Source organism: Ranitomeya imitator, chromosome 2 (genome assembly GCF_032444005.1).
Source record: "Ranitomeya imitator isolate aRanImi1 chromosome 2, aRanImi1.pri, whole genome shotgun sequence".
NCBI lineage: Eukaryota > Metazoa > Chordata > Amphibia > Anura > Dendrobatidae > Ranitomeya > Ranitomeya imitator.
Window position 1 is genome coordinate 24,849,335 of NC_091283.1, and position 14,514 is coordinate 24,863,848.

At 48.1% G+C, this 14,514-nt stretch overlaps 1 protein-coding gene across 1 annotated transcript in view; it reads right to left on the bottom strand.

Annotated features, from left to right (window-relative positions):
- Nucleotides 1–695: 695 nt before the first annotated feature.
- Nucleotides 696–14,514, bottom strand: part of LOC138661485 (uncharacterized) — a 50,073-nt gene continuing 36,254 nt past the window's right edge. The window contains exons 7-9 of the mRNA XM_069746197.1: nucleotides 8,324–8,539; nucleotides 4,014–4,176; nucleotides 696–1,518 (exon numbers count right to left, since the gene is read on the bottom strand). Coding sequence (XP_069602298.1) covers nucleotides 885–1,518; nucleotides 4,014–4,176; nucleotides 8,324–8,539 — 1,013 coding nt within the window. The 3' untranslated portion in view covers nucleotides 696–884. The remainder of the gene's footprint in view (nucleotides 1,519–4,013; nucleotides 4,177–8,323; nucleotides 8,540–14,514) is intronic.

The following is a 14,514-nucleotide window of genomic DNA, read 5'->3' on the forward strand; positions in this document are numbered from 1 at the left end:
CCAATTTAAGTGTGGCCTAAAAACGCATTTCTTCAGACTGACTCACCACCTCACTCATATAACTATCCCCGTTTTGCCCATACAAAAAATCAGAACCCTCGTATCATCTGTTCTCACCCTCCCCTCACTTATTACCCTCAGTGTCTGTGCTGTGCACACACTGGCCGCTGACCGGTTCATGCAGTGTTCTGTGAACTCCCTATTTATTATATTATGGCCGGACCCTACAATACAAGCAGTTGTGACCATTTACCATTCACGCCCCCCTATTTCCTCATAGATTGTAGCTTGTGAGCAGCCGGACCCCCCACTGCTCCTGGTATCTGAGTTTTGTGGTACACTGTAATATCTTTATCGTCTGTACAAGTCTCCTCTAAAATGTAAAGTGCTGCGGAATATAGAAATACAATTATTATTACGTTCTGCACCTTTCTTGTGTTCTTTTTCTAAATCCAGTTGTGGGATTCACAGCTACACTGCTCAGTACTGCTCTAAAATGTCCTCCATGCTGCTACCACGACTAAACATAAGCTGCCTGGTATCCTTTCATGTCTGTGTGCGGTGTATAGGAGACGCCACCGCGGCTCGTCTCCACCCAGTAGCTCAGAGACACCTGAACGTTAGAGGAAAGGTGACATATTGCCCCGACGCGGCATTAGGGTCAGTCTATATTACCAGTAACGAGACTGAACAGGAAAGCTTTATGGAGGCTTTTACTTCACCCCCGTCTGCTGTCATACAGGGGGTCCCGGGAACACCGGGCGGGGGAGGGCGTAGAAGTGAAGTTTAGCTATAACGGGCGAGCAGAACAATCTGGAAGAAACGCTGGTGATATAAATAATGTAAAAAAAATAATATATATAAAAATATACACAGCTCAGCGGCTACAAGTCAAAGTAGTCCGGAGAGTGTCTGTGACTCCGGGGCGACGGGTCGATGGAGGAGGGGGATGACGATGGAGAAGAATTTGGCTGCAGACCATGGGTGAACTCCGGCTCCCGAGATCTCTGGGGGGCCGGGGGTTTGTGTGATGGGTCGCGTGCTGGCATCGAGTGTTGGGGGGACGTTGGCCGCTGGTGTCGTTGTCTCCGGGCGGGTTGTGGTGGGATCCGGATGGAGTTGTTGCCGTGCCGATGTGTGACCGGCGGCGCCCCCATGAACCGCTTCACCACGTGCATCATGCTCAACTGCATGTCGATTTTTCTCTCCTCGGGAACTTTTTTGACAAAAGGCAGGAGGCTCCTCAGGAAGGTCTCGTCCGGGTCGCTTCTCTCCTCGCTCTTCTCTCTCAGGGTGTTCATGACGTCCAGCAGGTGCGTTTCCCAGTCGCTCTCTGACGCTTTTGCAGCTTTTTTCCGGTTTCTTTTTGGTGCCGGGGGTGTAGGTGCTGGCGGCAGCGCTGGCGGAGGAGGAGGAGGAGTGCAGCTCGCTGACCCTTCTACGTCTATCGGCTGCAGAATTTCCACAGGTTCCCGGTTATTGCTGCTGGATGTGGGCGCAGCGCTGCCAGCGAAGGGGCTAAAGACAGAAACAGCAGTCACACACCAGAATACACAATGCGCCGTCCATTAAAGCTCCTCTTACTCTACAGTTTAGAAATCTTTCTCATACTTGGACGCATTATACTGTATCCCTCAGTGCATCTAGTCATAACGGTACAAACTGGTGATCCTCCTCAGGCAAGCAATTCCAGATTCTCACTGCCCTAACAGTAAAGAATCCTCTTCTATGTTGGTGGAAAAACCTTCTCTCCTCCAGACGCAAAGAATGCCCCCTTGTGCCCGTCACCTTCCTTGGTATAAACAGATGCTCAGAGAGATATTTGTATTGTCCCCTTATATACTTATACATGGTTATTAGATCGCCCCTCAGTCGTCTTTTTTCTAGACTAAATAATCCTAATTTCGCTAATCTATCTGGGTATTGTAGTTCTCCCATCCCCTTTATTAATTTTGTTGCCCTCCTTTGTACTCTCTCTAGTTCCATTATATCCTTCCTGAGCACCGGTGCCCAAAACTGGACACAGTACTCCATGTGCGGTCTAACTAGGGATTTGTACAGAGGCAGTATAATGCTCTCATCATGTGTATCCAGACCTCTTTTAATGCACCCCATGATCCTGTTTGCCTTGGCAGCTGCTGCCTGGCACTGGCTGCTCCAGGTAAGTTTATCATTAACTAGGATCCCCAAGTCCTTCTCCCTGTCAGATTTACCCAGTGGTTTCCCGTTCAGTGTGTAATGGTGATATTGATTCCCTCTTCCCATGTGTATAACCTTACATTTATCATTGTTAAGTAATGCTCTAAAATGCTTTATTGGAATGAACCAGCAGCGGCACTCAGCTGTACTTGTGGCTGCGCTCGGCTGTACATCTGGCTGCATTCAGCTGTACTTGGCAGTAAACTGGGCTGCGCTCGGCTGGATGTGCTGCTGTGCTTGGCGGTACTTCCACCTGCACTCGGCTGTGACTGTGCTCGGCTGTACATGTCTGCAGTCGGCTGTACTCAGCAGAACATGAAGCTGTACTCGGCGGTACATCTGGCTGCACTCGGCTCTGTGCACGGCTGCGCTGGGCTGTACTCGGCTGTATATCTGGCTGCACTCGGCTGTATGTGTGGCTGCGCTGGGCTGTACTCGGCTGTACATCTGGCTGCACTCGGCTGTATGTGCGGCTGCGCTGGGCTGTACTCGGCTGTACATCTGACTGCACTCAGCTGTATGTGCGGCTGCGCTGGGCTGTACATCTGGCTGCGCTGGGCTGTACTCGGCTGTACATCTGGCTGCACTCGGCTGTATGTGCGGCTGCGCTGGGCTGTACTCAGCAGTACATCTGGCTGCGCTTGTCTGGACGTGCAGCAGTACTCAGCAGAACGTGAGGCTGCGCTCGGCTGTATGTGCGGCTGCGCTGGGCTGTACTTGGCTGTACATCTGGCTGCGCTGGGCTGTACTCGGCTGTACATCTGGCTGCACTCGGCTGTATGTGCAGCTGCGCTGGGCTGTACTCAGCAGTACATCTTGCTGCGCTTGTCTGGACGTGCAGCTGTACTCAGCAGAACGTGCGGCTGCGCTCGGCTGTCTCCAGAAGTCTCAACAACAATAATAAATGGAAATCTGCATGATTCTAACAAGGAATGTAAGAGCAGTTCTCAGGACGGTCGGGGGTCCCAGTGATCAGACCACTACCGATCAGGTGGGGCATATGTGATACCTTTAAATGTTAGGAATATCCCTTTAGGCTGTGTGCACACGCTGCGGATTTTGTTGCGGATCCCCTGCAGTTTTGACGCTGAGGATTCACAGCAGTTTTCCCTGAGTTTACAGAACCATGTAAACCTATGGAAAACAAAATCCGCAGTGCACATGCTGCAGAAAAAAACATGTGGAAACGCTGCGTTGTTTATTCCGCAGCATGTCAATTCTTTGTGCGGATTCCGCTGCGGTTTACACCTGCTCCATAATAGGAATCCGCAGGTGTAAAACCGCAGGTGGAATACGCAAAAAAAAAAAAGCGGTAAAACGCAGTGCGGTTTGCCTGTGGATTTACCAAAATCCGCAGGACTTTCCGCAACGTTTGCACGTAGCCTCAAAGAGGTGACACTAAACAGCTTCTGATCTTGAGGCAGCCAGAGCAGAATTCACAGTTCTGCTGCATTTCCCTAAATTCAGGGTCTCCTTTGACTGCCTGTGTCACGCGCCGCCCCCAAGGCCGCGACCAGACACGTGATGGGGCCGCATTACTCGCTGCTCCTTTATAAGGCGCCATACTTCATCTCCTCCCTGGTGATAGTGTTGGTGTCCCAGAAGTAAAGCGTTCCTTCTGATTCACTGCTCCTCCAGCGTGGCATCTGTCCTAACAGGACAATCCCTTTAAGTGGGGCGGTCACATTACCAGCTTGTTCCTCCGGAGAGTCGCCCTTCAGGAGGAGAGCAGATTTTTTTCCCCGGGGGCATTGCCTGGCTTCTGAGACCCCTACAGTAGATGGGTGGTCTCCATGAGACGCAGCGGCACTCACTCTCTCAGCCTCATGGTGGGCTCCAGGAACAGCAGACCCTCGTAGTGAACGTATTTCCTCCTCCGAAGTGTCGGGAGCCCGCAGTTCTCCAGCTTCTTCTGCAGGGTCAGCTCCCGCCTGAAGCAATCCTTCAGCGACCTCCACCGCGTCTGGATTTCTTTGGCTGCGGACGGTATGTAATAAAGATGAGCAGCTGAATAACGGAGGACAGAGATAGGGTTAAACTTAGAAATTACACAAGTTATTACACTCTGGAGGGATATATTGGTACCGATCTGCCTGATCATCAACGTCTCTGGGGCCTCAAATAAAACCTATTAAAATTGTCTATCGAGCATATAAAGTAACGAAAAGTAGAGAGCGACCAATCACATCCATCCATCCAATGCTGGAATCTGCAGATTATGGGGACACGGACTAGCACGGTGTATGAGTGTTCTCTCTGTATCACACAGTGTATGCTGATACTTCGGCCGGCAATGTTTTATGGGTGTACTTTATTTCTAGCGCTGTGTTTGGAGATACCTAGGACGGCGCTGTGCACTGGTTATGGGCGGACGCTGTCCGGCACTGTGCATAGTGATACATGGGCTGGCACTGGGTGGGGGTGTACTCTCTTTTTAAAAAGCTTTTATTGAAAGATTCCACAAAATAAGATAACAAACATAATAAACAAATAATCCGTATATCAAAGTAAAGTAAACAAATAAATGAAACATAACCTTCAGTATAATATATTCTACCATTGCACTTCTTAACCAGCAGAGTCTTTATAAAAAAGCTCGTACCAGGTGAGGTTATAATAGACACATGATATTAATCCTACACAAATCATCACTCATGGTCCAGAATGGAGAGATATCAGGGAAGAGACCATGGCGCCAGGAGCCAAATGTGTCAATGGAGAGTTACACCACCTTTCCCAAATCTGAAATTTCTGGGGACATCCTCTGTTTGGGTGCACGCTGACTGGCACTGAGTATGGGGACACTAAGGTCTGTGGGTGCACGCTGACTGGCACGGAGTATGGGGACACTAAGGTCTGTGCTGCACGCTGACTGGCACCGAGTATGGGGACACTAAGGTCTGTGGGCGCACGCTGACTGGCACCGAGTATGGGGACACTAAGGTCTGTGGGTGCACGCTGACTGGCACGGAGTATGGGGACACTAAGGTCTGTGCTGCACGCTGACTGGCACCGAGTATGGGGACACTAAGGTCTGTGGGCGCACGCTGACTGGCACCGAGTATGGGGACACTAAGGTCTGTGGGCGCACGCTGACTGGCACTGTGTATGGGGACACTAAGGTCTGTGGGCGCACGCTGACTGGCACTGAGTATGGGGACACTAAGGTCTGTGGGCGCACGCTGACTGGCACTGAGTATGGGGACACTAAGGTCTGTGGGCGCACGCTGACTGGCACTGAGTATGGGGACACTAAGGTCTGTGGCGCACGCTGACTGGCACTGAGTATGGGGACACTAAGGTCTGTGGGCGCACGCTGACTGGCACCGAGTATGGGGACACTAAGGTCTGTGGGCGCACGCTGACTGGCACTGTGTATGGGGACACTAAGGTCTGTGGGCGCACGCTGACTGGCACTGTGTATGGGGACACTAAGGTCTGTGGGCGCACGCTGACTGGCACTGAGTATGGGGACACTAAGGTCTGTGGTGCACGCTGACTGGCACCGAGTATGGGGACACTAAGGTCTGTGGGCGCACGCTGACTGGCACTGAGTATGGGGACACTAAGGTCTGTGGGCGCACGCTGACTGGCACTGAGTATGGGGACACTAAGGTCTGTGGGCGCACGCTGACTGGCACTGAGTATGGGGACACTAAGGTCTGTGGGCGCACGCTGACTGGCACTGAGTATGGGGACACTAAGGTCTGTGGGCGCACGCTGACTGGCACTGAGTATGGGGACACTAAAGTCTGTGGGCGCACGCTGACTGGCACCGAGTATGGGGACACTAAGGTCTGTGGGTGCACGCTGACTGGCACCGAGTATGGGGACACTAAGGTCTGTGGGCGCACGCTGACTGGCACTGAGTATGGGGACACTAAGGTCTGTGGGCGCACGCTGACTGGCACTGAGTATGGGGACACTAAGGTCTGTGGGCGCACGCTGACTGGCACTGAGTATGGGGACACTAAGGTCTGTGGCGCACGCTGACTGGCACTGAGTATGGGGACACTAAGGTCTGTGGGCGCACGCTGACTGGCACTGAGTATGGGGACACTAAGGTCTGTGGGCGCACGCTGACTGGCACTGAGTATGGGGACACTAAGGTCTGTGGGCGCACGCTGACTGGCACTGAGTATGGGGACACTAAGGTCTGTGGTGCACGCTGACTGGCACTGAGTATGGGGACACTAAGGTCTGTGGGCACACGCTGACTGGCACGGAGTATGGATATTCTCATTATCCGGATTCTTATTCTCAAGCTTTTTTGTTTATCATTTTGTTTCCAATCTGTATATATAATTGCCTAAGGGTCATTTTATTATTATTATTATTTATTATTATAGCGCCATTTATTCCATGGCGCTTTACATGTGAGGAGGGGTATACATAATAAAACAAGTACAATAATCATTTCCATCTTTCCGTCTGTCCTTCTGTCACGGATATTCATTGGTCGCGGCCTCTGTCTGTCATGGAAATCCAAGTCGCTGATTGGTCGTGGCAAAACGCCCATGACCATAGCGACGGGCACAGTCCGCCGGCAAAATGGCCGCTCCTTCCTCCCCGCAGTCAGTGCCCGCACCATTATCCCCTCCAGTCAGCCCTCACACAGGGTTAATGCCAGCGTTAATGGACCGCGGTGTAACGCACTCCATTAACGCAGCTATCTGCGTATGCAGCATCAATAGTAAAAATATCTAATGTTACAAATAATAATAAAAAAAAACAAAACGTTATTCTCACCCTCCGACGTGCACGGTGTCCTCGGCAGTGCAAGCGGCAGGTTCCGGTGCCAAGGATGCTATGTGAAAAGGACCTTCCATGACGTCACGTTCATGTGACCGCGACGTCATCACAGGTCCAGGTAAAGAAGCTGCGGAGACACCATCACGTGTTTCTCGACGCAAGCAGTGAATAGCCAGGCCTTTCCCCGGGAAAGACGTCGAGAAACACGTGATGGTGTCTCCGCAGCTTCTTTACCTGCATCTGCATATTTCCCATAAGGGATGGGGGCAGTGTTCTGGAATCACTGCGTTGAGAAACACGTGATGGTGTCTCCGCGGTGTTGGATGTTTTGGTCTCCCCGAGGCCAATCATCTGTGCCTTTATAGTCATCACAGGTCCTGCACTCATACCAACCCTGGGACCGGAAGCTGCCGTGGACTACAAGCGACCCTCGGAAAGGTGAGTATATGTTTATTTTTTATTTTAAGTCTTTTTCAACTTGTTACATACGTGGCTGGGCAATATACTACGTGGCTGGGCAATATACTACGTCGCTGGGCAACATACTACGTGGCTGGGCAATATACTACGTGGCTGGGCAATATACTACGTGGCTGGGCAATATACTACGTGGCTGGGCAACTGGGCAATATACTACGTGACTGGGCAACTGGGCAATATACTACGTGGCTGGGCAATATACTACGTGGCTGGGCAATATACTACGTGGCTGGGCAACATACTACGTGGCGGGGCAATATACTACGTGGCGGGGCAATATACTACGTGGCGGGGCAATATACTACGTGGCGGGGCAATATACTACGTGGCGGGGCAATATACTACGTGGCGGGGCAATATACTACGTGGCGGGGCAATATACTACGTGGCGGGGCAATATACTACGTGGCGGGGCAATATACTACGTGGCTGGGCAATATACAACGTGGCGGGGCAATATACTACGTGGCGGGGCAATATACTACGTGGCGGGGCAATATACTACGTGGCGGGGCAATATACTACGTGGCGGGGCAATATACTACGTGGCGGGGCAATATACTACGTGGCGGGGCAATATACTACGTGGCGGGGCAATATACTACGTGGCGGGGCAATATACTACGTGGCTGGGCAATATACTACGTGGCTGGGCAATATACTACGTGGCTGGGCAATATACTACGTGGCGGGGCAATATACTACGTGGCGGGGCAATATACTACGTGGCAGGGCAATATACTACGTGGCTGGGCAACATACTACGTGGCGGGGCAATATACTACGTGACTGGGCAATATACTACGTGGACATGCATATTCTAGAATACCCGATGCGTTAGAATCAGGCCACCATCTAGTATTTACATAGCCACCATAAAGCCCAGTCTCACCTTTGAGATTTTTCTCTCTTTCGCTGCATAGATCCCAATCTGGAACAACGACAGCGCAGATCTCATCCCACGCTTTCTTCTTCTTGTAGCGGTCCGCGTAGGAAGGCACTTTGGGGTCATAGAGCTCAGGACGATCGTGCACCATCTGAATCAGCAGATCGATGTCGATGACCATTTTGGAAGACATCCGGTGGACCCTGCTGTATTTCTCTCTTCCTGGCTCGTCATACAAAGAGGGAGGAGAAACCTTGCTACATAAATGTCACCATATCAAATTTCTAAACTGCAAATAAAATAAATGACATTGGTACAGATAGTACTGCATCCCTGCCTCTTCCTGTATATTGCGTAGGCACAGATAGTACGGCTTCCTGCAATAAATAGTAAAGGCACAGACAGTACTGCTTCCTGCGATAGTATAGGCACAGATAGTACTGCTTCCTGTAATAAATATTAAAAGGCACAGATAGTACTGCTTTCTGTAATAAAAAGTATAGGCACAGATAGTACTGCTTTCTGCAATAAGTTAGTATAGGCACAGATAGTACTGCTTTCTGTAATAAATATTAAAGGCACAGATAGTACGGCTTCCTGCAATAAATGGTATAGGCACAGATAGTACTGCTTTCTGTAATAAATGGTATAGGCACAGATAGTACTTCTAGCTGCAATAAATGGTATAGGCACAGATAGTACTGCTTCCTGCAATAAATGGTATAGGCACAGATAGTACTGCTTCCTGCAATAAATGGTATAGGCACAGATAGTACGGCTTCCTGCAATAAATGGTATAGGCACAGATCGCACTGTAGCCTAGTCCCTTCCTGCTTTATCCCTCACTCTAAGACCCCTTCACACGTACGTGACCGCAAATACGAACACACGCACACCCATTGTGTTCAATGGTATTGCGCACAGGTCAGGTTTTTACACAGACCATGTGAAAAACCCGCAGACATGTCAATTTTTTTTATCAGCAACACAGACAAAATGGGTGATGCGTGTGTCATCAGTGTGACGCGCGTGTCATCAGTGTGACACGTACCAGGGCCTGGGAAGAAGCGATACAGTTCACGCTGTTCCCAAGAAATTACTGCTGAAGACAATTCATCATTGTCTCTTGGTTTCCCTGTGATCAGCGCCACCCGGTGACTATGATGGAAGTTGAATTCGGCACCCGCTGTGTACATCCTGTGTAAAATAAAGAATTAAAGTAAACGGCGTTGGCTTCATAACCAGAAGAGGGAAAGTTAACGGATGGGGGTTGATGTTGATAATCTTGGACAATATCCTATAAGGTTCCCATGCTATTAATAACAGCTCACAGCTGTGTGCTTAGCCTTTGCTTGTGAATTTATGGGGGACCCCAGAAAAAAAATGACATAGGGTCCCTCTATAAATTCAAACCAGCAAAGGCTGTGGGTTGATATTAATAGCCTGGGAAGGAGCCAGAGATATTTTTCCCTCTCCCAGGCTATCAACATCAGCTCTCAGCCGCCCCAGAAACGGTACACCCATAAGATGACCAAATCTGGCACTTAGCCTCGCTCTTCCTACTTGCCATGCGTGCGCTGACAAGAGGGGTAAAAGGGTTGGGGTTGATGTCAGCTTTGTATTGGCAGCTGACAACAAGCCCATGGGTTAGTAATGAAGAGGCGTCTTTAAGACCCTCCGCAACAAGAATAAAATCCTTTATTTGAAATAAAACTCAACACCGTACTTTACACATTCATTTAAAAATAACAAACAACCATTACACTTACCTTACGCCTTAAGACTTTAAAGGTCCAGTAGAAAAGCGTGGTGTCTTAAGAAAACTAGAAGGAAACCGTAAAGTAAAACAGAAAACGAATGCTTAACTCCAAATCAAATCGCAGCACACATTGTTAACACCTCAAGAACCCCTAAAGACCGAGCTCATACCACAGAAGTTATAAATAAATTTAAGCTTCTAAAATCATCTGTGGCATCAACTGAAGAATATTCCCGTCCTTTCACAACTTGTGACATTGAAATTGCCCTTGTTGATACAAAAAGTAACAAAGCTCCTGGATTTGATGGGATTCATCCCGAATTTCTCAAAAATTGTGGGCCTTTTGCGAAAAAATGGCTGGCAAAGTTCTTCTCAGATATCATGGAGAATGCTCAAGTCCCCAGTTAATTAAAATAGGCAAAGATCATTGATTTGTTAAAACCTGGGAAGCCTGAAGATAATCCATGCTTTATTGAGTTGCCTATATTCGCTTTTAGAACGCTTAATCTATAACAAGATCAATTTAAAGATTTTCGACTCAATACCTGTAGAGCAAGCCGGCTTTAGACGTGATCGAAACTGCGGTGAACAAGTTTTAGCCTTGATGACTTTAATCGAAGCTGAATTTCAAAAGAACAAGAAGGTCTCAGCGGCGTTCATCGATCTTTCTGCCGCATATAACACTGTGTGGAGGGAAGGACTTCTATACAAGTTTCCGAAGGTGATTCAATGTAAGAAAATGATGTACCTCTTGAATAATATGATTGCAAATCGAACCTTTCAACTTATCATGGGTGATTCAACCAGTTGTAAGAAAACCTTAAACAATGGTTTGGCCCCAGGATCAGTGCTGGCACCTCTCCTGTTTGCCTTGTACCTAGCTGACATTCCTGACTCAATATCACAGAAATTTGGATACGCCGATGACTGGGCACTTGCTACAGAGAGCAAAACAATGGAGGAAGCAGAGGAGGTTCTAACAGAAGATCTCAGTGTAATGGGAAAGTATTTTCGACAATGGAGGCTAAAGCCCAATCCATCAAAAACGGAAGTATGTTGCTTTCATTTCCACAACGCAAGTGCAAGACTGAACTCAAAGTACATTTTGGAAGTCAACTTGTCAAAACACAACTACAATCCCAAGTATTTAGGCGTAATCCTTGATAGAAGCCTAACCATCAAATCTCACTTGGAAAAGACAGCACAGAAACTGAAAACACGCAATAATATTATTTAGAAACTCTGCGGATCCTCCTGGGGTTCTTCAACACCTGTCTTGAGAACATCTACCCTTGCCTTGGTGTACTCTGCTGCAGAATATTGTGCTCCAGTATGGCTGAATAGTTGTCACGTGAATGCAATCGACAATCAGCCGAACAACTCTATGTGCATAATATCTGGTGCTATCAGACCTACGCCCGTCCACTGGTTACCTGTCTTGAGCCACATCGCACCTGCAAATCTGAGAAGACAAAAGCTCCTACTTAAAGAATACACCAAAGTAGTGAATAAGGAAAATCTCCAAATATCCAAGATGTTCTAATACAGCGACTGAAATCAAGACATCCACCCCTCCGAACCGCAATTACCCTGTATGAACAGGATTTCAATTTAGAAGAGAAATGGCGTGAACTTTGGTTCAGTGCAGTAGACGGTGAGCCTCAAACGTTTCCTCACTTTCAATATCCACCACCAGGCTTCAATCTGATAAGGAAAACCTGGGTCACTCTGAATCGTATCAGAACAAACTTTGGTGTCGGTGCAGATCTTTTTTTTGTTCAAATAGATTTTTATTAAGAATAACGAGGCAATTAACATGTTACATTCACATTTTCAATACAAAGTTTCCCCCCCCCACCCCTTCAAACAACCCCCTTCAAACCCAAGACCCCCCGCCCCCACCCAACAAAGCAGCTCACCTTGCTAGTTACTTCCATCATTAAAACAATAGAATATCCAATCCCTCAACCGATCATATAAGCCACACTTTACATTACTATCCCATAGCAATCCATGAAGACCACATTTTATTGAACATTTCAGTTTTCCCTCTCTTCTTATAAATCCCTTTTCCAGTGTCAGGCCGTTTCACATACTGGAGGAACTCTCCTCTTGACGGCGGCTCTTCCCTAATCCAGTTTCGAGCTATTACCTTCCTAGCCATGTATAACAATCTGGCTATAGCTATCTTTAGGTGTTTATCCACCCCAATCTCATCCACGCATCCCAACAAACAGACAACTGGGTCCCTTGGCACCGTGCAACCATACGCACCTTCCATACGACTCAAAACTACCACCCAGAAGGCAGCCAACCTCGGACATGTCCACATCATATGGAGTATATCAGCATCTGCAGTTTTACACCTCGGACATTCAGAGTCATTACGCAATCCTGCCTTGTGTAACACCATCGGAGACTTATAAACCCTGTGTATCACATAGAGCTGTGACAGTCTATACGGTTCACTCAGCGACAGTCTTGGGACCCATTCCAACACCGACTCCCAAGTCTCATTCTCCATTGGACCCAGATCCCTCTCCCACTTAGCTCTTGCCATTATTGGAAACCCCAATAGGAAAGTGTGCAACAAATCTTTATACAGAGTGGATATGACCCCTCCAGTAGTCCCATCATTACACACATACTCCAGTACTATATCCCTTTGAATCCTAATACCTCCGTCCCTACTCTGAGCTCCAAAGGCATGCCTCATCCGCAAATACTGATACTCCCCTGCAGTCCCAAGACCAAATTCCGCCTGCAATTGGGAAAATTATTTCAATTCACCTCGCTCAATTATTTGATACACATACTGAATACCAGCCACTCTATCAGTACCCCCAGTGCCTCAAATTCCTTCAGGTTGTTGTTATGCCATAGCGGCGAGTATCTAGTCAAGTCCGTGATCCCACGTATATGCCTCAATCTACTCCACAGCTTGCGTATCAACAGCACAGTCGGATGTAACTTCCCCAGACTCTCCAAGGATCCATCCTCCAAACATTGTACTACTGGCCTTCTTTTTGTCACCACTTCCATCAACCGCTGTACCGCTCCAGATGACCCTTCATGAGCCCAGCCCTTTAAATGTTGACTCTGGGCTGCAAGAAAATACAATTCAGGGTTAGGCAATGCCAGGCCCCCATCATCCTTGGGTCGCTGAAGTGTCTCCAGTCTGATACGCGGATGCTGTCTCCCCCATACAGAGAGTTGATCTGTCTAAATTTCCCGCGTGGTATCCAAACCGGCGCATTGTGGAGAATATACAATATTTTCGGCATCAGAATCATTTTGATAAGATTCACCCTACCTACCACAGACAAATGCAGTTTAAGCCAAGCATCCGCTTTTGCCCTAAGGACACCTAAGATTGGAGTCAGATTTCTATGTATATAATCAGTGACCGGCATAGATACCCATATTCCAAGGTACTTAAATTTACTCGTCACCACCAGTCGCCCATGTCTGTGCAGATCTTATACACAAGTGGGAACAATCTGACTCCTGCCTGTGACTGTGGAGCCGACCGTCAAAGAATTCAGATCATTATCGAGGAGTGTCCCCTCAGATCTTACACTGGTGACAAGTATGATTTCTACACTGGAAATGACAATGTTATTGCATACATAGAAAACCGCGATATCCAACTCGGATTTCCGTTCCTTTGTTCTTTTCAAACACTGTTTACGGTTTGTTATTTATTCTTATATGATGTTAAAATATACGTTCATACGATTAAAAACCTTACGCCTAATCCACTGAAGCCCATGTCCCCTGTAAAAATAAAAACACCAAAGTAATAAACAACCATTTCCCTGCATGTCCTATGTGAAGATAATCCAATTGTCCCTTGACGAGTCTAGCACTATAACATCTACAGGCTGAACAGTGGCATGGTGCGAGCGTTCAGTCTGCCATCCAGCAGAGACACCGAGATGTGCGTGATGGCACATTCACCTCACTGACGTCACCGCTAGCGTGAGAAAGTTCTCACATGGATACATTATCTTCACGTCAGTCAGGCAAGGCATTTGGTTATTATTTTTGCTTTTTCACTGGGGACATGGGCATCGGAGGATTATCTTCACGTCGGACAGGTGAGAGATATGGTTATTTATTATTTGTTTGTTTGTTTGTTTTTTTTACAGAGGACATGGGCTTCAATGGATTATAGGCGTGAGTATAACTTTGTTTTTTATTTTTAATTAAATGTGTTAACCCCTTTCTGCCAGCTGACGGAATAGTACGTCAGCTGGCAGATCCCCTGCTTTGAGGTGGGCTCCGGCGGTGAGCCCACCTCAAAGCCGCGACATGTCAGCTGTTTTGTACAGCTGACATGTGCGCGCAATGAGCGCGAGCGGAATCGCGATCCGCCCGCGCCCATTAACTAGTTAAATGCCGCCGTCAAGCGCTGACAGCGGCATTTAACTAGCGC